Source organism: Triturus cristatus, chromosome 7 (genome assembly GCF_964204655.1).
Source record: "Triturus cristatus chromosome 7, aTriCri1.1, whole genome shotgun sequence".
In the NCBI taxonomy this organism is placed as follows: Eukaryota; Metazoa; Chordata; class Amphibia; order Caudata; family Salamandridae; genus Triturus; species Triturus cristatus.
The window spans coordinates 1,576,203,052-1,576,228,748 of record NC_140590.1 but is presented as its reverse complement, the minus strand read 5'-3'; the positions used below and the strand labels follow the sequence as shown (position 1 = coordinate 1,576,228,748).

At 43.7% G+C, this 25,697-nt stretch overlaps 1 protein-coding gene across 6 annotated transcripts in view; it reads left to right on the top strand.

The window, feature by feature from the left end:
- Window positions 1-25,697, top strand: part of SULF2 (sulfatase 2) — a 365,924-nt gene that overhangs the window by 66,220 nt on the left and 274,007 nt on the right. For all 6 annotated transcript variants that reach the window (XM_085619425.1, XM_085619422.1, XM_085619421.1 and 3 more), the window contains exon 2: window positions 5,493-5,742. In XM_085619425.1, the coding sequence (XP_085475551.1) occupies window positions 5,568-5,742 (175 nt within the window). In that variant the 5' untranslated portion in view covers window positions 5,493-5,567. The remainder of the gene's footprint in view (window positions 1-5,492; window positions 5,743-25,697) is intronic.

The following is a 25,697-nucleotide window of genomic DNA, read 5'->3' as shown; positions in this document are numbered from 1 at the left end:
ATATTTGCCAAAATGTTCTCCAAAAAGCACCATTGATCACAGACAGCCACCGTCCCAATTAATACATTTGCTACACTTGTTTTTTGTGGCTCTTGGAATTTTCACAATCCTTATGACTTCAGTGATGTAACATTGATGGCAGCGTCCCCCTCTCTGAAAATTGTTCCAGCACCACCACTGTAGCCTGTGTGTGCAGAACTGTCGCTTCTATCTCTTTCGCTGTGAATGCTGCATGTGGTTGCTTCTCCCTGTCTTTTTTAATGCTGCATTCCGTTGCTTCTGCCTGATGTTGTTAATGTTGCACACTGTTGCTTCTGTTTTGCGCTGTGAATGCTGAATGCTGTTGCTTCTGCCTGACTTTGCTAATGCTGCATACTGTTGCTTCTGTCTTAAGCTGTGAGCACAGTATGCGGTTGCTTCTGCCTGACGTTTTAAATGCTGCATGCTGTCGCTTCTGTCTGATCTTGTTAATGCGGCATACTGTTGTTGCTTGTTTCACACTGAGAATACTGAAGACGGTTGCTTCTGCCTAATGTTGTTAATGATGGATACTGTTGCTTCTGTCTCACACTGTGAACTCTGAATGTGTGTGCTTCTACCTGATGTTGTTCATGCTGCATACTGTCGCCCACACCTGATATTGTTAATGCGGCACACTGTTGCTTCTGGTTCACGCTGTGAATGCTGAATGCGGTTGCTTCTACCTGGCATTAATGCTGCATACATAGTGCCAATATTGACAACACTCCCCATTCCACATACAGCAATATCATCAGTAAATAAACCACACGACACATTATTTGTGGAGAAAATTGCTGCAGGTTTATTTGCATAACAAATATGCCAAACATGGTGGGTTATCTTATGGGCGATCCAAGGGCAGGCGAGCCCCTCCGCCGCCTGCCCGCCTGATGCCAAATTACACCGTGGCCGTCGCCACTCGGTGCTTACCAATTTTAGGAGGGGCCAACCCTCCCAGTGGTGGACCGCCAGTCCACGCCCTTACTCACACCCCCCAAAGGGGGCGGAGAGTTCCAGGCAGCCCCCGGTTGCTCAGGCCCACACCCGCCCTTAGGACTAACGGGGCGCCGTCGCTCTTCCAGGAAACAACGCGAGGACATCCCTGGGTACACTTGGCTTTTGCACCCTTGTTGTGTTCCTGCAGAGGGTACCCGTCTGTACCTTACAGCCTCTGGATCGCCCTGTAACTCCGCCACATCTCTGGATGTGGCCACCGTCACAACCAGGATCCCCACCAAGGTAGGTATTCTTACCTACGTCCTGATGATTCCAGGTCCTGTCCCAGGTCCCACAATGCAAGTCCAAGCCCATACTGGACCGGAGGCTAGCATGCCCCTTCTGGACAGGTGCCCTCATCCTTTTAAAACTCCCTGTGGACTTTAGCATGCGGCCGTCCATGCCTGATAGAACCAAACCCCTCTGTTTAGGGACTCTACACCTGGCACTCTTAAATCTCCTGCGTGAGTTTTCCACGGCAACCCCTGGCCGGACCCCTCCCCTACTACCTTGGATATCTCTGACCATCAAACTCACATGCCTACCAATGGTTGCATAACTTACACCAGGAGGAATTCAATTCTGGCAGCAGGACCCTCCTTCCCTGGAAAGCCAAATAATTGCCTCCCAGGTGTCAGACCACAGTGATGGGAGGAGAGATACACTCCCCACCCGCCTGTGCTGCTGCTTCTACAGAAGCTGTTCCAGTGCCTGCACAATAACACTACCCCTCTCCAGGGTGGCTTACACTCCTGACAAGATGTGCCAATGCAGGTAGAAGTAAGAGTTATGAAGCCTGCCTTAAACGGCGTAAAGAGCAGCCACAAAGAGGCCACCACATGGGCGGGGAGAAGCACTCATACTGCATCCCCCGCCCACCCATTACCGGAAGTGACGAGGCACGCGCACCCTTGGTGGGTCCCTAACAACTGGACTGACTTGTGTGCCCTCATGTGGCACTAAGGCAGCCGCCCTCTTAGGAGGGTCCCCTTTGTTGACCACGGGCCGCCAACAATTGCTTCTCTCTCGCGCTGTAAATGCTGAAGGTGGATGCTTCTGCCTGACTTTGTTCATCCTGTTACTTCTGTCTCACGGTTGGAATGCCAAATGTGGTTGCTTCTGCCTTAAGTTGTTAATGCTGCATACTGTCACTTGTGCCTTACGTTGTTAATGCTGCATACTGTGACTTCCGCCTGACGTTGTTAATGATGCATACTGTTGCTTCTGTTTCATGCTGTGAATAATGAAAGCCTTAATGCTGCATACTGTTGCTTCCGTCACACGCTGTGAGCACAGTATGCTGTTGCTTCTGCCTGACGTTTTTAATGCTGCATACTGTCGCTTCTGTATCACGCTGTGAACACAGTATGCAGTTGCTTCTGCTGCATACTGTCACTTCTGCCTGATCTTGTTAATGCGGCACACTATTGCTTCTGTTTCACACTGTGAATATTGAAGACGGTTGCTTCCGCCTCATGCTGGTAATGATAGAGACTGTTGCTTCTGTCTCACTGTGAATATTGCATGCTTTTGTTTCTGCCTGACGTTGTGAATGCTGTATATTTTTGCTTTTGCTTGACGTTGTTAATGCTGGATACTGTTGCTTCTGTCTCACACTGTGAACACAGTATGCAGTTGCTTCTGTCTTTCATTGTGAATGCTGCATACTGTTGCTTCTGCTTGACGCTGTTAATGCTGGATACTGTTGCTTCTGTCTCACACTGTGAATACTGCATGCTTTTGCTTCTGTCTTTCATTGTGAATGCTGTATACTGTTGCTTCCGCCTGACTTTGTCAATGCTGGATACCGTGGCTTCGGTTTCATGCTGTGAATACTGCACGCTGTTTCTTCTGCATGACATTTTGAATGCTGCATACTGTTGCTTCTGATTGATGTTGTTAATGATGGATACTGTTGCTTCTGTCTCACACTGTGAACACAGTATGCAGTTGCTTCTGTCTTTCATTGTGAATGCTGCATACTGTTGCTTCTGCTTGACGCTGTTAATGCTGGATACTGTTGCTTCTGTCTCACACTGTGAACACAGTATGCAGTTGCTTCTGCTGCATACTGTTGCTTCTGCCTGATCTTGTTAATGCAGCATGCTGCTGCTCCTGTTTCACACTGTGAACTCTGAAGGAGGTTGTTTCCGCCTAATATTGTTAATGATGGATACTGTTGCTTCTGTCTCACGCCGTGAATACTCCAACCGGTTGCTTCTGTCTTTCATTGTGAATGCTGCATACTTTTGTTTCTGCCTGACGTTGTTAGTACTGCATACTGTTGCTTGTGTCTCAAGCTGTGACTACTGCACATGGTTGCTTCTGCCTGACGTTTTTAATGCTGCATACCGTTGCTTCTGCCTAACGTTGTTAATACTGGATACTGTGGCTTCGGCCTCATGCTGTGAATACTGCACGCTGTTGCTTCTGCCTGACGTTGTTAATACTGGATTCTGTTGCTTCTGTCTCACGCTGTGAATACTGCACACCAGTGCTTTAAATGGGAAAAAATAAGTGCAGGTACTTATTAAATTGAGCTAGGGGCGTGGCTAGTGGGCGGGGTTAGAGGCGGAGTTATACGATACAAAAACACTTCTATTGAGTATTTATGTTGTCCTTGCATTGTCCTGGATAGTGGTCTCAAACTTTCCATTGTGCAGATTAACAACTAAAACCCTGAATGAGCCAAGCCATCAACCATACTATCACTTTCAGGCTAATAATCCAATGTGCTCTAAGACGAGAGAGACTGGCATTTATACCTGTTGCAGGACAAATCATGTGAGAAATGTATCAATCCAAACAAAATGTGTTAACTCGTTATACACAATGAAGGTGAACTACCAAATGTTCATGTTTTCTTGTTTTGTAATATTTGCTGCTTCTTAATATCATAATATTTCTAATGTTCCTACTTGCTTGTATCTGGTGCAATACTTATATATACAAGAGTGCACACACACAAACAAGCATTCCACGCATTTCTTTTCAAACACCTCCTGATTCTGTTCCTCTCAAACACACACTTTCTGTTTTCACATCTCTAAGCTCGAGATCCCGCCCGCACTCACCTCTCTCCGGGTTGTAGCTAATTCTGCCCCATTCTCATTACCCCAATTGTATCCTATCACTCTCTGTCTCATCACTCTTTCTATGTCTAATCTGCCCTCTTCGCGCCTCTCTACCTCTTTCCATAACCGTCTGGATGTCTTCCATATCTCTCTCTGCGCTTACTCCTTCTGCCTCTCTACCTTTGCCTACTTTAAACTCTCTGCTCCTCACTCTGCACCTTCATTCACCCCCATTTTCCATCCTCTCCCCTCGGCAGATGGTCCCACGGCTGCAGACCCTGCAGTGGCAGACAGTGAGCACTGCAGGGTCCCGAGCACATGCAGAGTCCAGCAGGGTAGAGGGCAGTGGAAGAACAATACAGGCATCCAATGGGACCTCCCCCACCTCACCTGGGCCCCAGGAGGCTCCTTAAGCCATCTTCAGCACCTCATGCCTGCCCATCATGGACTTAATGTCCCAGCTGGCTTGCGAATGGCAGTCAGACTCCAGTGGGAGGCCAAGGGGTGAAAATGGACCTTTGCGCCTGTGTGCCTCCTCTGACCCAGCATGATGCCTGGCAGGGGGGTGATGAGGACAAGGAGAGGCTAGGGAGCAAAGAACCTGTTGCTCCTGCGCAGGCCTCCAATAGGCCGTTCAAGCCCCATCGGGCTGCTTGCCACAGCCGAATAATACATACGGCAACGTCCAACATGCTGCTAAACAAACAGCACACAGCTGGCCCTCGGGCACCAGTCCACTGCCCACCTTATTAATCCGACCCTGAGTACCGGTACTCTGCTTGACAGTGGAGAAGTGCCGGTACTCGGCTCGGTAAATTTAAGAAGTGCCGGTACTCAGTACCGGTGAGTACCGGCCCATTTAAAGCACTGCTGCACACAGTTGCTTCTGCCTGACATTGTGACTGCTGCACACCGTTGTTTCTGCCTGGCGTTGTTTAGTACTGGATACTGTGGCATCAGCCTCATGCTGTGAATGCTGGATAGGACTGCTTCTGCAAGAGGCTGGGAATGCAGCATACTTTCGCCTCTGCCTGACGCTGTGAATGTCTCAGGTTGTTGCTTCTGTCCGACTGTGCAAACGCTGCATGACAGTGACAGCAAGACGCATAACAGACGAGAGTGAAAACAAACATGAACTTGTGTTACTATAGAACCCATAATAAAATATTAACACTGACTCCAAAGCTATATTAACACAGAAATACTCGTCTCCAGTACAAACAGATAGGCTGGGTGGTATGCAACGTGCACATAGCAGAATTCTGCCCTTCTAATCACAAAATCTTTCGTGCAAAGATAAGATTAATTGTGCTTACGTAAAAGGATTTTTGCTTTATTACGCACAAACATAGCTGACATTTAGACTTGAGTGTTGACTTCCTCATTTTGTTTTCCATTCAGGCCTGAAACAAAGCAGGAGAGGAAGGCGTTGTGTATACACACTTGAAGCGGGGAAGTCTGCAGAATCAGCACAAGATGGCGGGGCAGGGCATTGCGGTGGCGGTTTTCATCATGGCCGTGCTGCCGCTCATGGACGGAAGTGGCACGCTCCCACTGAGCCAGCGCCTGAAGGGACGATTTCAAAGGGACCGACGCAACATCCGTCCAAACATCATCCTCGTCTTGACAGATGACCAGGATGTGGAACTGGGTAAGTGTGGAACTACAGGACAAAACATGAGTGTGTCACCGCTCCGAAAGCCAGATTCCCACACCTAGGGGCGCCATAACTGAGGTGTGGCGTTTTGTACTTTCCTGATTAAACATGACTAATTTCAAAGAGTTGACAGAAGCCAAACAGGATACCAGTCGCTCATTGCTTGATGGACAAAGATGTTTTCATGCATTTGTTGACAAGTGGAAGATTGGCTTCCTGCGTTCTGGAGATAAGGCGCCCAATTCACAAAAACATTGTTGTGTACGTGAAGTAGTTCTACAGGAATATTCTATTTTGTTCTTTTACATTCCTTTACGTACTAGTTCCCAAACGTCCAACTCATTGTTAGTAGTGCAAAGATGGCAGTATTTTCTATTTGTGAAAATTGTACATATTTCAATGTTATTATTGTTTTAGGTTTTGAGGGTCAATCCACAAAGGGCATGTCAGGGTACATTGAAGAGTTCTACATTAGTTCTACTTCACATACTGAAAAATGTATTTGTTTATAGGGCCCCAAGGTTTTCTATTGCAAATCTCCCATCCCAAAGAGGATTGGTTCTTTAAATATAATTTGCACCTTCGAATAAATGTAAGCATTCTTTCTATATATTGGAGAATGCTTTTGAGGATACACACATACTCAGCACTCACAACGAACATATATTTTTTTCCCTTGAAATATTATCTTATGAACTATGCTTAGAATTGTGGAATATAAGGACTCAAACCAAAATGAGATTTTACACAATTATGCTTATCTATCTGTAATATACACGGTACGATACTTTAAATTTCAGTTCGGTATCATGCAATTTTTTATTGGTGATTTCGGACTCGGGGCGATCATATTTGATACGGCTTTGCTGTCCTATATTATATGCACCAGCTAATTTCAAAATCTTGAATGAGGCAAAGTTGAATGTCCCTTTTCTACCCACGCCTTTACATAGAAATGAGTAAAGTTTCTCCACTCAAACATTTCCTATGGTAGTATCCTAAAGCTTGTACAAGTACCACATAGAGATGCTGTTCCTGAAGGCAAACAAAATGGTTTCACACCAAACTGTTGCTTTTTTGAGTATCTCAGAAAGTTCAAAAATAGAAGCACAAAATTGATGCTTTGCAGTATAGGTTCGAAGAAGGGAACTTCTAATGACCAGTAGGTGTCATACCGAGGTAGAAAGTCTGTCCTTTTTTCACTACTACTCCCCTGGTTAGGCTCAGACATATATTACCTATATTGCCTCTCCTGGTGCTATCAACTCTGACACCAGACACAGCAGCATAGCAAAGATACCATGGGCCCTGGTGCAGGCAAGGAAAGTGATCCCTTTGACTCTTATTGGGTAGTAAAATACAGCAATTATCAGTGTTCGGTGGGCCCCAAAGGGCTCGTGGCCTCAGTTCCATTGCACTTGCGACATCAATGGTAGCTACACTCCTGACCAGACATGCGCTTGTTCTGTGCCTGTTTTATGTCTGTTTATATGTCTCAAATCTTGCAATTGAAATCTAGGTCTGCAAACTACATAGTTAATGAGACAAGTGTTGCATTAGTTTGGGTACAGTAGATGTGACGACGCTGTTGTGATTGCTATAATTCCTTAGAGACATTTGAGTATGTACCCCATCCTTCTATTTGAGAGGTATGTCCCCTTTCATCCCCTAAAAGGCTGGCAGTGTACTTAAAGAAATAGGTGCAGAATGCCAATGGATTTTAATGGAAGGGCAGTTGTTGGCCAACCTTTTCCTCCAAGTCCATTGCCTGTCATGTCTTGCCTGACTCCCTATGCAATGATAATACTTAATATTAACTTAATGATGTATTAACTTGTAGACATTTTTCGATGCTACTACATTTGTGTAAAATTGTTGCAGGTTCCCAAAAATATATGTCACACGGACCTGTGCTGGCGCTCAAACAATTCCTTGTCCACTGTTAGATGTACGATCTTAAAATGCCCACCTCCCATTGTCCTAATGAATGGCTTCATAGAGGAAGGTTAAATGCCCCCAGCCTTAAGTTGGCCATTTTCCTCCCTCTTATTAAAGTTGCCCGCACCAACTATAGATTGTACTACTGAATATTGATACCAACAATATCATGGCATACTAGCATTGTGGACAGAATATCAGGGGACAACATATGGAAAGGTAAGTGCATATAGGAAAGTATAGATTTCCTAATCTGAACTCCACAGCTGCGTACCTTGAAGATATATGTACTGTACAGCAACATATAGGTGGAGAAAATCTACTTTATGCAAAAGCAGAAAAATGAGCAGGTATCAGGCGATGGTAATGTTTACAGATTTCCATCAGCAGGCCACTGTTAATGGAGTTGTAAAAATGCCAATGTCCCTTGAGCAAACACAGAAAACGGACCCCGTGACCACCGGCTGTGTAATAAAATACAGCAATAATTAGGGTTGAGTGGGCCCCTTAGCCCTCTGGATCTCGGTGCCACTGCACCTGATGCACAATTGAAAGATAAGTCCCTGTCAGCAGGCTGTGTAGACCAATAAATATGTGAAAGCTGCGCACAGTCCACCTCCTGCAAATTTAGCAGATCGGCACGGCCGAATGCTCCCTGCTGTCCCAGTAACGTAGTAAGGATGTCATGTGCCATGGTGCAAGTAGGGAAAATGGCCCCTTTTGGCTGCTGTTTGGGTAGTATAATTCGGCAATTTTAAGCATTCAATGGGTTCCTCCGGGTTTTGGGACCCGTTGCCACTGCACCTGCTTTATCAATGGTAGCTTCACACCTGCCCTGTCCCTTACCACCCCTACTATATTTGTGAGTCATTGTGTTAGGTGTGGAATGGAGGGTTGCACTTACCAGTGGTTTATATGGGCTGCTACTCACCGGTACAGAGTACTAACATTTCCAAATATTCTAGCCATCAGTACTGGAACTTCTCTTTAGCCAGGGAGAGTACCGGTACCCTGATCGACGGCATGTCAGGCTCAGGTTAAGTAATTTTATCATGGCAGGATAGGTGCCAATCGGCTTCTGAAGAGCTTGTAAAGCACCAAACCTCTGAAGTAGCCTTTTGCAAAGCCGCTGCTGAAGACTCCAGCATTGTCCATTTAAATTTCCCCAGAATGCAAAGGTTTAAGAGGGCTTGCGTCATGATGTGATGAACAGAATAGGATCTAGCTAGGCCCACACAGTCGATCACAATCTGCCTCTCGTTCCAAGCAGTGTATCCCGAAGAAGTGATCAATGCATCTGTGACTCGACTGACTTAAAATGAATGTGACGAAGATGGTAGATCCAGGTGCTCGAAGAGACACTAGGGAGCATTCTCCACCAGCCGGACTGTATTTGATCTTAAAATAAAAACGTGTCAAATGGATTGACTGCTGCACGTGAGTATCTGAGGGCACCAGTATTGTGTGTGCCTGCATGTGTTATGTGAGTTTGGGCGCCCAGTACCCACTCCTATCAAAAGGCTGCAAGTCCACCCACACAGCCTGCAAGCCCAGCTCTGCAAACCCTGCATCAGCCTTCTGCAGACAACAAGCTAGAAAGGTAAGGAAGAGTAGAGACCAGTCAGGGCAAGGCAGACCAGCGGAGTCGGTTCGTGGTGTTGGCTTCTGTGGACACTTCACCATTATCATTGGAATGGTTGTCACAGTACAAATCAGGATTCCTTAGTTTAGAGGTTTAAATGAACATGAACCTTTTAAAAGAAAGAAGCGAAATATCTAGAAAGAAAATGGCTGAACCAGAGGAAAGTGAGCAGGTGCTTGGCACTTGGAGGGTAGGGTGCATACAGCCTTGAAACCAGGTGACAGCTGCCTAATGGAATAAAACTCGCCAATGGGCCTTTTGTAACCGCAAACCTGTTTTTGCCTGTGTGCAGCTAGCATTGTGCTTTTTTAAAATGAAGGTCTGGACATGGTCGTCACTTACTCATATGCCGCCTGCTGTTACGCAATCGTGCCCAGTGTGTGTAAACTATGTCATGGCGGGGAGTGATAGGTTTCTGGGTAAACCGCACCTTATTATTAAAGTAAGGTAGCATTCAGGATTCAGGCCAGTGCTTCATGCAACAAGTGAATTGTATTTCAGAGAATAGGGCAGGGTGGGTGGGGGTGGGGGAGGGGCAAATGCCCCTTCTCCCCCATTTATTTCAGGAGACACTGAGCCAAAGAGAGGCAGAGGAGAGGGAAAGGCCGGGCTGGGAGAGAAAGAGCGACGGCAAGAGGTAGTAATGTGGCATTGGGCAGTAAGAGACGGGGAGAGCGATCCAGGTTATAGAGGTATGAGGAAGAGAAATGAGAGCCTGGATACGGAAGGGGTGAGACATGGAGAGAACAGAGCGAGAAAAAGCAGAGACAGGGAAGGAAGACGAGAAAAGGGACACTGGAGAAACAGGATAACTGAAAGATAAGGGACAAACCAGCGGATAGATGCTCAGGGTTGAAAGACAGAAAGGAAAGAGTCACATGGTAAGCAGAAAAATGATAATGGAAACGAGAGAGACTGCAGAAGAGGAAAAGAGTCAGGCTAAAGCACGAGAGGAGAGGGACAAAGGAGAGAATACCACTGCTATCCTTTGGCAGACGTTAGTTTATAATTGGACCCATTATCATGTATACTTTTACATAATGTAGTGAACATAGTCACTGCAAATGAAATTCAATTCAGTCTTCATCCTCATCTAAGTACTGTAAATAACAGATGGCAGTATTACCCAGTATTGGTGTTACTCACTTTGCCAACCTTGGATCTCAAGCCCATTAACTGCTTACACTTGAGTCCGCCTCTAGCCCTGCCCAAATTAAGCCCGCCCTCTAGCCCCATCCAAACTAAGCCCGTCCCATACAAACTAAGCCTTCCCCCTAGCCCCACACAAACTAAGCCCGCCCCCTAGCCCCACACAAACTAAGCCCGCCCCCTAGCCCCACCCAAATTAAGCCAGCCCCCTAGCCCCACTCAAACTAAGCACACCTCCTAGCCCCAGGCGCGCAACACCCATTGGGCTCACCGGGCTTCAGCCCCCCCCCCGCCCCCCTCCCCGTCATGTGTGTCAGCCCGGCTGAGACAGCCTCGCGGGCTGGCGTCCGTCTAATTGCAGCCGCACCCGAGTACTTCACAGGTCTTTAAAAGACCATTTACTCGTTAATGAGGCTTTTGTTGCGTTTTTGCCCCTTCTTACAGCCACTCTGCCTATGACTGGAAGACTTAGCCCCCCCCCCCCCCCCCAAATCTTTTTCAGCCCCCCCCCCCCGCAATTTGGCTCTAGTTGCCCGCCTGCCTAGCCCCACCCAAACTCCACAGCTAATTTGTTTAATTACCTGCAATTATGTTTTCCCATTCAAAGCCCTAGCACTTCCCCACTGTGAATTTCCCGCCTAAGTTTTGTAGACAGTGAGCACTAAAGGGTTACAGAATTCTCTTCCTAGGGTTGCCTACATAACCTTCTTAAGCACACATTCCTAAGGCCTGGATCACCAACCTGCAAACAAAACGTCAGCACCTCAGGAGATTTACAGTAAATTCTGGCAAGTCAGAATGTGTTTTCACTCTGAAGCAGGTGATGAAATCTGAGACGCGGAATTCCTCTAATCGAGCTGTTTTTCGGAAGGTGATATTTAGAAAAAGACATCTTCATTTGCAGTTTCTTTTGCCAAGCGCTGTACTTGTAATCTGGAGAAATCATTTTCTAAATGTCTGGGATTGAAACCATAGCTTTTGAATAAAGACAGCTAGAAAAATAGATTGTAAACAAGAGCAGAACAGATGTATTGTTCGCGCTGGCAGCTTCAAGCAGGTCTTTTTCAGTCTGAGGAACAGATGATAAAAAAAATTGAGAAGCAGCCATCCTGTTTTTGACAGCTGTGCTTGCAAAAAACAATTTTGAACAAAAATAGACAACAAATAGGCACACCAATATCCGAGAAATGTAAACATTTAGTTTGTGATATGGTATTAAATAAGCCCACACTTAAAAAAAAATAATAATAATGTGTGGTTGGGAGAACGCTGGGGTAGGTGATAGGGTTTTGGAGAGGTCATCTAACTACACCTGATGTCCAACTCTCAATGGTGTTACCATTTTGCTCTCTCCCTACACACATCTCTCACAACATCACAATAAGTCCCTTGTCTGTAGTCGAGCAGGCGCAACATCTCCCCACTGAGAATCTTGTGGCGAGAAAATTTCTTATACAAAAATATCTTAGCCTAGATATTGACAACAAAATATTTCGAAGGTAACTATATATAGGTGAGCACAGGTTTACTCCACCTACATGTACCTTGACATATATATATATATAGATATATATATCCAAATAAACTCCTTCCCGTTCCGTCAGTCTCCCTTGGGCAAAAGAAAGAGCGTGGACCACCGTGGCTCGTCAGCTGTATTTTATTTAAACTCTCCAAATATTTCCACAGGTTTACTCCACCTACATGTACCTTGACATATATATATATATATATATATATATATATATATAGATATATATATATAGATAGATATATAGATATGTAGATATATAGATATACATCCCACAGAAAAGCGCAGCCGCCTTACCCGAGCCTCAGATGACGGCGTTCCACAGTGGGGTGGCGAATCCCGATAATGCACCAAAACGCTGTTCTCGTTCTCCAAATAACAGCATGCCGAGGACACAAGCTTTGCAAAAGCGGTATTTATTTTAGACTAAACAACAACCCTATGTGTTTCGGAGCTTGCGATCCTTGATCACGAGTAACTGTGTTGCTTTTCATCGTGATCTAAATAAACAAACATGTGACCACAACACTATGGATATCGTAAACAGACTTTCAGATATCACTCTAATTACATCACTTGGTATCACATCATAAATTCATATTGTTACAATGTCAAAAAATACACACTCCAGTTACAGACTTCCGCTGTATGTGACGAGTATAACCACTTTTGTGAACCTGCAATTGTGGCATTGAGGTAAGGCAATTGTAGACATTTGTGCCTGGCTGCAGTCTCAACAGTGTGTGATTTCAAGGTATGTAGATGTGGGGCTAAGAATAGCAAATCTTTACCTTCCTATATATACCCACCTTCACAATATTTTTGTAGATTAAATTAGGCCATGATATTTTTGTTTAACAATGTTTTTTCGTTAGATTTTCTGACATATAACCCTGAGAATTCTGAAATGAACCTGTCCATTGAATGATCAGGTTGCTGTACGCGATCAGCTGGTATAGTTAGCTAGCTTTTAGTTGCAATAATTAACAAGCCTGTAATTAAACTCTCCTCCTCATCCAGGTTCGGCAGGAGGTAACACAGACCTGTTGAGAAGTAGGGCAGAATTAAAAAAAATCTACCCCTTGTGCTTGCTGCCCTTTTAAGATCATGAATTTCTACCTGTACACAGCTTTGATTCCACCTTGACTGGATGGTACAAAACCCTCCTCTGAAGGAGAAGGCACCACAGATCCTTGCTAGATAACACTCTCCCTTCCATCATCTAGCTCCCGCCTCCCTCTTCTACACATCCCCATCTACAGTAAAAGCTGTCTATGCATTTATTTATTGAGTGGTTGTGTATAGTGGTATGCGTTTCTATAACTTTAGAGTGCTGTCCAATACGTAGAACAGATTGATTGCTGGCAAGAGAAGTTATTTTCCGATCAGACTAAGTAATTAACTATGAGCAATATTCTTTAGCCTGACCCTTGCTCCTAGGCAATCTCAGTTGAAGACCATTCTGAACAGAAAAGTTTTCAAGAGATTTTTTTAAATTATTTTAATTGGTTTCAGGTTTTGGGTTGCGCTCACGGGTGTTGATCTTCTGTCTTCTACACCTTTACACCGAGCAATCTGTCAACATGTTTTCTTCTCTTGAAGGACGATTGATTGATTCTATGAGGAAGCATTGTGTGTCGATCAATATTGGTATGTAGTTTGATGCCAGTTTCATGTTTGATGTGGTCATTCTTTCTTCGGTTAAGGCAGATTGTGTTTGCTGGGTTCTGAATTCTTTGGTGCCTTGCAATTAGTTTGTTAGATAGACCAGAGTAGACTATATTGTAGTAGTCAAAATGTGACCGGAAGAGGGTTTTGGTCTCTTTGATTCCAGTTTTCTGTGAAGGAGTGGGAGATATATTCACACAATTTGCACAGCATTGATGTGGGAGGCGGTGGTGATTTGGTGTTAAAGAGGACTCTCAGTACCTTCACTTCTGATGAAGCTCATGGATGTGTTCCAAGGTTTTTAGGCAGGGCAAATGGAGGCACATCATGCCTACGTTCTCCAATCACTAGGATTGGCATGCCTATCAGTGTTGCTATGAACGAACACACCAACAAGGTGTTACTAATAAAGAAACTAAACATTGAATGGATCAAAATCACTGATAAATGGTTCACTAATTTCATACTATCATGCTACTTAAAGTTAGCCACAAAGAGAAGATACATTATGAGAAATGTTTGCATATGTGTGCTTCTAAAGATATTATGAGAATACATTAATTTGTCACTTGAAGAGACTAAAAATTATGACAAAACTCATTCTGGCAATAATTTATGAAGAATCAGGCTCTGTCATTTTAACCCTTTGGAAAGATTCTCATTTGATTATTGCATCATATATTATAATTTAATTCGAATTTGGAATGCCCCTCAATACTAGTGTCGTATTGGACTAGGATCTCTTCTTTTCTTCTTCCAGTGGAGCCCATGGCTCAGGTTCAGGTAGGAAGTTGTTGGTTTATCTGGGCTCTTTTTCTAAGTAAAAGTGACCTCAGCATACATTTGGAAGTTCCCCGGATACAATTTAAGGAGATCTTTCAAGAGGTGAATGTACATGTTGAAGAGAATGCACGGGAGGGAAGATCCTTAGAGAAGATCTTCACTGAGCCTGTGAAGAATTTGATTGATCTAATTCTGATATTTGTCTATCACAGGAGAGGAATTATTGAACCTATTGCAGACCAGAGATGATGTCCCCAAGGTTTGAGCCTTTACATGCATATTCTGTATTTAACAATGTCATAACCCATGGACAGGTCATGAAGAAGCTTGCCATCATCAAGGTAAAGGAGAAGTTCTTCCCTCTTTTTGGCTAGTGTAGCCAATCATCAGTCAAGTCCTGGAGAAGGTGGTTAGGTTCCATGTAATTCTGAACTCGCAGATATAAGTGAGGTTGAAAATATGGCAGTAGTTGACGAGTAGTTTTGGGTCAGTGGTTGTTTTTCTTTCAGATAAGGAGTGATGATGACATGTTTCAGAAGGCTGCATAGAGTGCCTGATGGGAGGCATTGATTAAGACATGTATGCCCCTCTCCATATGAGGGGACAGTTGTTTAAAACATGTAGCTTAGCATGGGGTGGAAGACGCCTTGGATGTTTTTATTTTGAGATCTAAGTTTAAGGCTCCAGTAGATTCTGTAGTCGGAACAAGGTGAATAGCAAATGTAGATGTGGAGGTATAGTGAAGGACTTCCGGGGCAGTGGTGATGGAATTGCAGATTTTTCTTTTTTGTGGTGTTGCTGAGATATGCATAGGCTGCTTTTTATGGTGTCAGTGTTAGTAGACTTCTTGTTAATGTTAAATGTGTTCTAGGTCTGGACTGGATGGGTGTCTGATAGATACGTTAAGCTTAATACACCTTCAATTATGCATACAACCTCCAACTCATGATCTCAATCGACAACTCCCCTGAATCTATAACTGACTTTCAATCCACTATGACATTCATCCAGCAATGGATGAACCTCAATCATCTAAAACTCAACCCCAGCAAAACAGAACTTATCTTGACAGGCGGAGGTCGTAACCAGTGGGGCCCACAATATTGAAGGAGTATCTATTAGTGGTGTTCCTTTTCTGGTCTGGTGGTGTGGTGACAACATTTGTTCCATTTAACAAAGGGGAAAATGCTCGGTTATCTCATCCAAAGAGCATGTTACAGTCTGTATAAATGCTGCATGGCCTTGATTGTATGATCATTGTTCTTGCCCTTACAATATTCATGATAGATTACTTAAACAGTATGTATCTCATTGTGTGTTGGGGCTGATACCACTGCCCAAGAAGGGGAGAAAAATACGATACAAATGTTCCCAATTGGGCCTTCTACTGGCACAATGCTGTATAGCAATACACTGGGCCAGTCCCATCCCCTTGGCTGTCACCAAGTGGAAGTCCGACTTGATAGAGTGGGTTGTGGCAGAAGAACGCAGACTTAGGAGGGTGTTTATCGATGAAAATGCGGAAAGAGATCTTGAAAGCTGGGCTAGCATGCTGGAAGCACTGGGAGAACTCGGTGAGGGGCAGAGAGATGACGGGGAATCTGGCGGGGAGGAGGGAGGAAACAACACAGCTTCAACCAAGATACACACATCAGGGAGCACATTGGCCGAGCACGAATCGTTAGATGGTGAGCACTCATTGGTCATGTACTATTGGAGACCAGACAAGTGAGTAGTTGTTGGGCCAACCCTGCACACGGAGTGGAGATCCCTCCCTGTTGGAGACCTCTGAAACCCTGCATGGATGCTGACTCGAATGTTTAATTAATCTGTTTCCGTGGTTCTTGATGCTTGTTTGGTGCTCTTGCTCTACCCTGACATATACCACACAATGGAAGATGTATATGCATGTACCTAATGTGCTATGCTACAACATCATCTATATGTATGTTAACAGAAACCTGAATAAACAAATGTACAACAAAAAAACTGTGTGTATTTGGACCTCACATATAAATCCATCAGATATACACCCAAGGAAAACCACTGGGGACAGAGCGAATATGTTTAAATGGAGAGGATGACCACAAATGTTGCAGTTTACGATCCCAAGCTGCATAAACATGCATCTTTTAGGAAGTGGTTCTCTCCACATCCACCCACGCGCTAGTCTGACATGACATACCTGCAGGAAACACTGCTAAATTCTACTTCTCCAACATGGGCACACTGGTGAGAGGAGCAAGCATGAAAAGGAGCCCAGTGTGTTTCTTCTTTTTAGAATAACAAATTTGTGTATATGAACAGCGCCTGGCCTAAAAATCAACAAGACCCGAGACATCTCTAAATAAACAGTTTCTGCTTTTTTAAAGTGATTATTTTGGGGTTGTGCTGTGGGAGGTAGAATGAAGACAGTATTTGCAAAATGACTTTAATAGGATACTCTCAGTCTGAAAAAGTATCCAGCACACAGAGCGAGTAAGAGAACAAGGAAAACACTCTGGATCACTTTATTAACTTCATTGAGACCCAAAGACTATCCAGACCTTCAGCATAGATTCAGGGAGGAGGCAGTGTGCCATAATCCCTATACTTTCACAGACAGGCGCAGTCATTTATATTCCTATTGCCACCGAAAGATGCGCATACTGACACACACACACACACATGTCCCCCCACACCCGCTTATGACATGGCCCATACAGCCTGGGCTGACTTCAGGTAGGATTTCCCAGTTACCATTGATAGGTGGCAGAGCCCCAAACTTCCTAAACCTGTGACACGGTTGCATGGGTGGGATAGATGGTTGGGTGGAAAGGGGGTCAATGTCTGAGAAAAGGGAACAAGAGGCACAGAGAAGCATTCAGAAGGATAGCTGACATGCAAGAATGCAAGAAGAAACTTGAAAGGTGGATGGAGAAAGAGCAGCGCATCCGAGGAGGAATTTCCAAGGACTTACATTGGGGTGCAGTGGGATAGGGTGAGGTGGTACTTGCCAAGATGGGCATCAGACATTGCAGGGATTGAGTGAGATGGAGCTCTGTGGTAGAGTAGGAGGAAAATAGGGCAGGTTTCTGAGCAAGACCAGTCCATTATCATTATGGCAGTGGAGTGGAGGAGGGACAGGAAATAATAAAAGAGGGAACTTGGCACTCACCCTCCTCTGACTGTGATTAAGCAAAGGTGGAGCTTTAAATAGATTTTGCTCAGCCACCACCCACGCATAATAATGATTAAGGGGAGAAGGAGACTTAGGTACCATCTCGGTGGTCCTTCTTGGGTGACAGTGATGAAGTATGGCGAATGAAAAGTCCAGTATTTGCATTGCGCCATAAACACACCAATGCAAGGTGGCTTGCTTCTCAGACTTACTCCACCAATGTGGAGGCACGCTAACTCAACACGAGACTTCTCTGAACTAAAAGGGCAGCGTTCAGGCCTTCTCCTAAAGATCCTTTATGTGCCTTTCTCTATACGGGTCCCATGCTCACCATGCCACTGGCGTCAAGTTAGCCTGGCTGATGAGGGGAGATACCTTGAAAACCATCCTAGGATGCTTGTTTCCGGTCCAGGGAGGACCAGGCCTGGCAGTTAGGGCTGCATTGTTCCCATGAGGAGCAGGGTCAAGACTGATTTGCATATGACTGGCTTTGAACTGGAATGGCTTGGTGAGCAAAAAAACAAAGGATTTAGGCCCAGATCTCTGTACTGGAGTGAATGGTTGACATTGTTGCAGCATTCCATCCATCACATTTTCTTTTTCATTCCTCTTTACTTGGCATCCCTCAGAATGCCCACAGCACCTCCACTGGTATCAAACATTCCTTGGAGCAGTGAGGAGAGACAAGCTGGGAGAATTACTTCAGCTCCTGTTGGCAAGAACACCCAACTCATGTTCCAGTTGGGCAATGCACCAATTTGCATAAAACAGAATTACTTGGCCGCAATTGTAATAATGTGCACTGCAGCACATTACACTGATGAGGAAACACTCTTTTGCAGAGTAAGAAAATGTGTTTAACTTCTGCTTCAGGTCCCATTCTTGTATGAGCTGTGCCAAACCACCACCTTGCCAAAACTAAAAACCACAGGGGGTGCAGTGTTATTTTCTATTGACAAAGAATGCATTGCTGACCAACCATTATTAAATGTCAGACTTGTTTAAATATATCTTTTAGAAATCACCAAGGTTTTGTATAAGACTAGATTTTTCCATAGATATTGATGCGTTAAACCGTAGTATTACTATACATATGACGCTCTTCCTTTTCCTGTCCTTAAAAGACTCTGGGCAGAATGTTTCATTGGCCAGAATGCATTGCAAAGCTCTGTTTGCACAACACCTGCAATGTTTTCTGATCAAGTCCTAGTGCTGTGCTAGAGGCATTCATTAATCTGGAATGCGGAAAGATGCGATTCACAAGGATTCTCGCAAAACCTGCCTGATCAGTACTCAGAAGGCAGAATTCTTCCTGTGAATAGCAACCAGTGAACACAGAAATCCAGTCCTGCAGCGGATAGTGTATCTCTATTTATGTATTCGCATTCACAGACTTTCAGCATTCAATCCCTGTTCTAGCAATGCCAGAAAAGGATCCCTTTTCAAAAGGGATCTCTAGGAAAGGGAGGGAGAAGCAGGCAGCAACCCTTAGAATTGAATGCCTCCACTCCCATCTGCCCTCATTGTAGAAGCTGTCCATCAAGGCCATCTTCTACTGTTCTACTGTGTGGATGGTTAATGACTGTGAAGGGAAGTCGGTAATCACTCCATGCTTTGCAACCGCGGTGCAAACCGCTGATACATTTGCTTCTCCAGTTTCTTTGTGATTCACCTGGCTCCTCAGAGGTGGCGCACCCCCCCCCCCCCGCTGCCAGTGCAGAAAAAGTGAAAATAAAATGAATTATCATTTTATTTTTCACTGCCCCCAGCCCGAGCAGTGTTTGGGGGCGGGCTGCTGCTGAATGGCAGGAGGGGAGTGGTACTCACTCCACCAGTTCACACTGCCCTTGTCTCATTGGCCGGCTGTGTTGCGACGGCCAGACTGACATGTGCAGTGTAAACCTCTACACCTAGCTGTCTTACACCTGCTGGAGCACCGCTCCAGCCAGTCCTGGCACGGCTCTCATGCTGCTCATCTGCAGCAAGAGAGCAGCGTTGGGATTTAGAGCGGCTTGGCTGAGGCTCCAGGAGGATTCAAGGTGACGAGAAAGTGTAGGTAAATAGTTTTTACATTTTATTTTTAGGCACTGTGAGAAACTCGAATCGCCTCCAGCCTTAATTCCCGAGCTCTCAGTCACGGCCCGTTATAAAATCTGTTAACGAGCCATGATTGAAAGCTTTGGAATCTGAGTCTAAAGGCCTTGTGAATTATCACAGTGCCTGCCACTGGGTTTGGCACTGGCTCGACGCCTCTCCACTTTTGAGGGTCACCGACCGCCACCGCTCCTCAGTGTTAACTCTGTTTGCGACTTGCAATTTTATTGTGGTACTTTGCACCCGATGTACCAAAGGAATAAGGTCACATTGCTCTGTCTCTCAGTCTCCAGCATGCAGAAAGTACAAAGCCCCTGTACCACAATGGGACAGGTCCCAAAGATGTGCAAAGCTCCACCTCAAAGTGAATCCATGTTTATTTCAGATTAAAAATCCATAAAACATCAAAATAGGTAAGAACATTATAAAAACAACAAATGTGAAACAGAAGCCATATGTAAAAGTGTAGTCATTCTAGCATTGCATCTTATATAAAGCATACTTGTATTAAAAGTGAATAAAAACCGCCAATTATAAAAATTATTTGAGCAATATAGCTTAACAATATCTAAAATTACAAGGCATGATATGTCTATAAATGGCTCTACCAACGCTTCTGCCAGCCTAATAAAATGAAATCAGGTTAACCTACACAATATATTCATTTTTAATGGCTGCCCAATCACAATTGTCATCATCTGGAGGTGGTAAGCACAGCTAAACAGCTGTTAGATATTGAGCAAAGTGCAGTGTTCAGTTGCTACATCACAATAGTTTTTTTTTTTTTTTAAACAAAGAAAAGAAAGGGAAAGAGGCGTGCACATCAGCAATAAAACTAAGTAGTTATATTATGATTTTTCCTATTGGTCACTTTCCTACTAGAGGAGAGTGCTGTATCCTCCCCTAATAAAACCGTTCGAAATTGTGCAGCGTGCCATGTTCAGTCGCTACATCACTATAGTTAAAAAAAAAAGAGAAGAAAAGGAAAAAAATATGTGCACATCAGCAATAAAACTAAGTAGTTATATTATGAGTTTTTCTATTAGTCACTCTTATCCTAGAGGAAAGTGCTGTGTCATCCCCTAATAAAAACTCGCCTGGCCAGCTTAAGTTTGAGTTAACACTTTCCGCCTTATAATCCACATCCTGCCCAGAAAGTTTGCAACGGAACATGCAAAAAGAGGTGTGGGATCAGGCCCTATTGTCATAAAGCTACTAAATAATTGTGCAACCCTAGTTGTCCTAGTTGTAAACAGACTGGCTTAATCCATGTTAGTCTCGGGCGTGTGTAAACCGTACAAGCAAACAGAACATGAGCTACATTTTTAAATTCAAAATAATTTTATTGGTTTCTTTTTCAAACACAAAATAAATAAAGATAGAACAAGGTAGTGAGGTACATCAAGTCATCCATGTCACCATGAGCTACTTTTTTATTGTGGATTTTACAGGCTGGGCATTTCGCTGACGACCAAGACGAAATCTCCTCCAAAAAAGGACTGGCCTTAACCTTGCTTTATCTTAGATTGACTTTCTTCCCACATCGTGGTCAGTGGATTTATTGGAGTAGTAGCAGGAAGAAAAACAAAGGTTTTAATGAACTTATGTTCAGATTTAACCCTGTCTGTTAAATTACAAAAGCCCGAACGTTATGCGCCATACAACTCTGCGGCCTCAGCCTTCGAGTCGTAAACCTACAATGCTGGGGCGACTGGTTTGCTATAAGATGTGCGCTTTTCCTTCAGAATATCACCAATAATTTGTTTTAGGATCACTTTATTTACATACTTTTTCCACATCATACTAGTCTTTAGCTTGATTCCCAAGTACTCAAAAGCATCCACTCTTTCCTACTCCACCCACAGTCATTCTCCCTCTAAATGTTTTATGCTGATTAATAGACAAGTACCTAGACTTGGTGTAATTTACCTCTAGGCCTCGTGCCGAACAAAATGCCTCAAATCGGTTTAAAAGGGTTTGCAGCACACTTGGTGTTTGCTACACTAACAAGGTGGCATCTGCAGAGAGTACGGTAGGGATCTTTATCTTAGCCAGGGATGGTGCATCAGCAGGTAGAATTGAAAGACAATTCACTACCTCATTCAAATACAACAAAAACAAAGTAGGGGCAAGAAAACATCCCTGTCGGATGCCCTTCCTAACCGGGATTGGATTTGAAAACTGGACTTGCTCTCCCCATTGAACTCTTGCAAAATTACCCTCATGTAGATAAACTGTAACTGACAAAATGTTAGGGAGCATTCCCATCTCTGGCAGCACTTGCCACAGCTTCTGACGGGGTACCCTATCAAATGCAGATTATCACTGTTTCCAATACTAAAGCAAAAAACAGAAGACATGGTCTTCCATGCTAGTTTTATTTCTGAACCCTACTTGATACGGAGTATTTTCCCTTCATCAATCCAGGCATAGATTTTCTCTAGTACCACCCAGCAGAAAACCTTCTGGATGTAATCTATCAAACTTATTGGTCTATAATTCATTGTCAGGCTGTGATCCCCTTTAATATAACTGGGTATCACCTCAGCACCTTTCCAGGAACTGGGGATAGGCGCTCCCTCGTCAATGGTATTACTCAACACTAAAATATAGTTAGACAATTTTTTTGGGTCAAAGATAAAAATACCACCTGGAATGCTTTCTGGTCCAGGAGCTTTCCACTGGGCGATGGCACCTATCACAGCTTCTACATCACATAGGTCAAATGTCAGTGCACACTCAGTTTGGTCTTTAGGGGTGTTCTAAACATCGTTAGCGAAATCACTTGATGTGTCGCCATACAAGGCCTCAAAATAGTTAACCCAAGCTAAAGGTGAAATATAGCTTAGTGGTCATGAAGCTGCCTGTGATCAGAGACCAAAATGTATTCATATTGTTCTTGTCACAAGTTTTTAGGGGGTCTTGCACCTCCTCATCCTAATCCGTTTTGGCTTTGTATTGACCTTCTTTGTACAACTTCCTTAGGGTACTTATGTGCCTTAAATCTTTATTCTTCATAGGTAGGGTTAGCTGGCTTCTGAGCTTCCTGCACTTTTTATTGAAACGGGCACAATTATTTCGACGTTTCCTCTTACTATGCGGATTTGGCACAAGGAAGTAAGTGATTAATGGATCAAAGAAACTTGAAGGTAACTTTCTGCATGCTATCCTCAGCATCCAAAGCTGCGTCTAGTCTTGTTATAGCGCTAGATAGGTCAGACCCAATAGCAGTCAAATCGTCAATTTTATTAGTGGGTGGGCCAGTCTAAGAGTCCTTGTAACCTGTTGTGAACACTTGGATGGAGGTCTGCATGGGACAAAATCTCTCATCCCCAAAGTTCACATACAAAAACCTTTTATATATGACAACTCATGTCTCTTACAGGGCCAAAGGCTGCAATAAAAAAACAGGCGTGATGCAAATGACATTTGGAGACCATGCATCAACCCCCCTTGACTGCTGTAGGCTCCCCGATGATCAAACCCAAATTCACAGTGTGGAAGTTGTCCTTTATGACCAACTTTCACTACGCAGATCTTGTGCAGCCACCTTTGAGGAGGTAGTATGGCATTAACGGTATAAGACCGCAATTGAGATTACAAAGTATTGATACATATGATAGTGATTTACACACCTCCTCCTCTTTCTGAATCCTAAACTGCCATAAAGTGCATTATGTGAACAGTGGCGTAACGAAACTTGAGGGGGCCACCCTGCAAACTGCATGAAGGCCCCCTACCCCCTGCCCAGCTCCTGACCCAGTCTGAAGCTCTCAAGCCTGCCCTTGCACGGTGGTGGCCGCCTGGACCTGGAGCTCAGGAGCCCCCCCCCCCCCGCACTGCAGCCCCCCCCCGCACTGCAGGGGTGCGGGGGCTATTGTTATGCCACTGACTGTGAATTGGAAAGACACTGCCAGATGTCAAAGTGCTTTTCTGCATTGTGATATGAGCTTGGGCAGTTCCAAATCCTATGATTGTGTGATTCACAAGCTTTGTGACTGCAAAACAGTTTTGTACATCATCCCTTCCAATTTTGGCTTTTCACCCTCGCAAAGCCTGCCTCTTCGCACAACGCAGCCTGTGAATAACTGTAAATACATCCGACCCGACACCTTTTTCTTAAAACAGAGCCATGATTTATTTTTCATGTATAACACATGAGACACCCCAGAAAAAGTTGAAGGAGTAAACTTAAACCCACAGGAATATATAGCTAAACAAACCCTGCTCCGCTACTGCAAGGAAATATGCAGAAATTAATTTTCAGTGAGCACAGCCTCACTGATAAATCAATTTACACATTAAAACAAGGCCGAGTCTTTAATTCTTTCATAAACAGAACGATATTAAAAGAAACAGGCTCCCCAAATACCGCCGGTGCTGTTATGAATATAGAATAAATTTACATCTGTCTAGCAGCAGATGTTATGTTAAAAGTGGTTATACCGTACATAGCCAAAAGTATCATGCAAATGTAATTTGTGCACATCAAACCAGAAAACTGCCGATCATTATACATGTTTATGATAATCGTGTTTTAAAGTAAGCTCATTTGAATATACAAAAATGTAATCTATGTTTATTATCATAAATGTTATCATTTATGTGACACACAAAATCACACACTTGCTAAGACGTTATCCGAAATATGTTACAAGAGCATTGTAGCCCACTGCTATGCATTATATATGGGTTAAAATTCCTCCTGCCATACATTCTAAGGATACTGTAAGTTACTGTGGAGTTCTGTGACCATATGAAGGTGGAAGACCGAGTTCCTTCAAAAGGTCATGGAATTCTGAGATGACATGCAATATCCTTAAAATGTTGGGTAGAGGGTATTTTAATTCTTATAATACATGGACACACGATCATCTTTCACACAAACAACTTAAATCCTTGATAACTTCATTTTGCATACGAAAGAGGTAGTAGTAGAGATGAAATTAGAATCTAGGTTGAAATTAAACACATTAAAAAGCAGTTAGTAATTTGTTGCAGAAAGATATTAGGATTGGGGTTATGAAAATAAGATATAAAAAAATGCAGAGGCTCAAAATGTGTAGAATAAGGCAGAGTATCAGTATAGTGAAAAATATGCGGGCATATAGTCAATAAATAAGTGCATTTTCCTTAATCATTTTTTTTCTTTACACTGGAGAACATTGTAATATATGAAACCTTCAAGTATAGCTGATAAGTTTACATGTTCACTTCTCTAGTTCCATTTTCCACTATACTAATTCACCACTAATCCTTTATGGGTTCCAGAGTAGCGTGCTACTCGCCAAAAAAGCGCTTCAACACCGCATCAGGGGTAACAGGCGCTATATGAATGCAAACCTTTCTTTCCCTTCTATCCCTCCGCTAACCTTCTCACTCCAAATAACTGACTAATATCCACCACTCAAATTACTTTCATATTTCACTGTACTAATTCACCACTAATCCTTTATGGGATTTTGGAGTAGCGTGCTACTCGCCCCAAAAAAGCGCTTGAACACCCCACCAGGGGTAAGAAGCGCTATATAAATACGAACCTTTTTCCCTCTTCTATCCTTCTGCTATCCTTCTGAATCCAAATAAATGACTAACATATCCACCACTTAAAATTTACTTCCATGTTTTACTATACTAATTCAACACTAACCCTCTATGGGTCCCGGAGTAGCGTGCTACTCGCCGAAAAGCGCTTCGACGCCTCATCAGGAGTAGTAAGCGCTATGCAATTGCAATACAAAATACAATAAGTGTAGAGTAGTGTTGTAAAGGTATTCCAGTTATTTGTGAAATTACACAGAGGTATAAATCTGTAGGAGTTCACCAAATTTGAATACCGTGTGAGTGTGGAAAATGTGTATAGTCTGAGGAACTTCTTCAGTTTAAGTGGCTCGGTAGATGTACAAGTGTGACCATCTGTTAAGTCCAACTGCCTTACATCAGTTGGTCTTCTTAGTTTGAACCAAACCCTTCTCTCATTTCCTAGT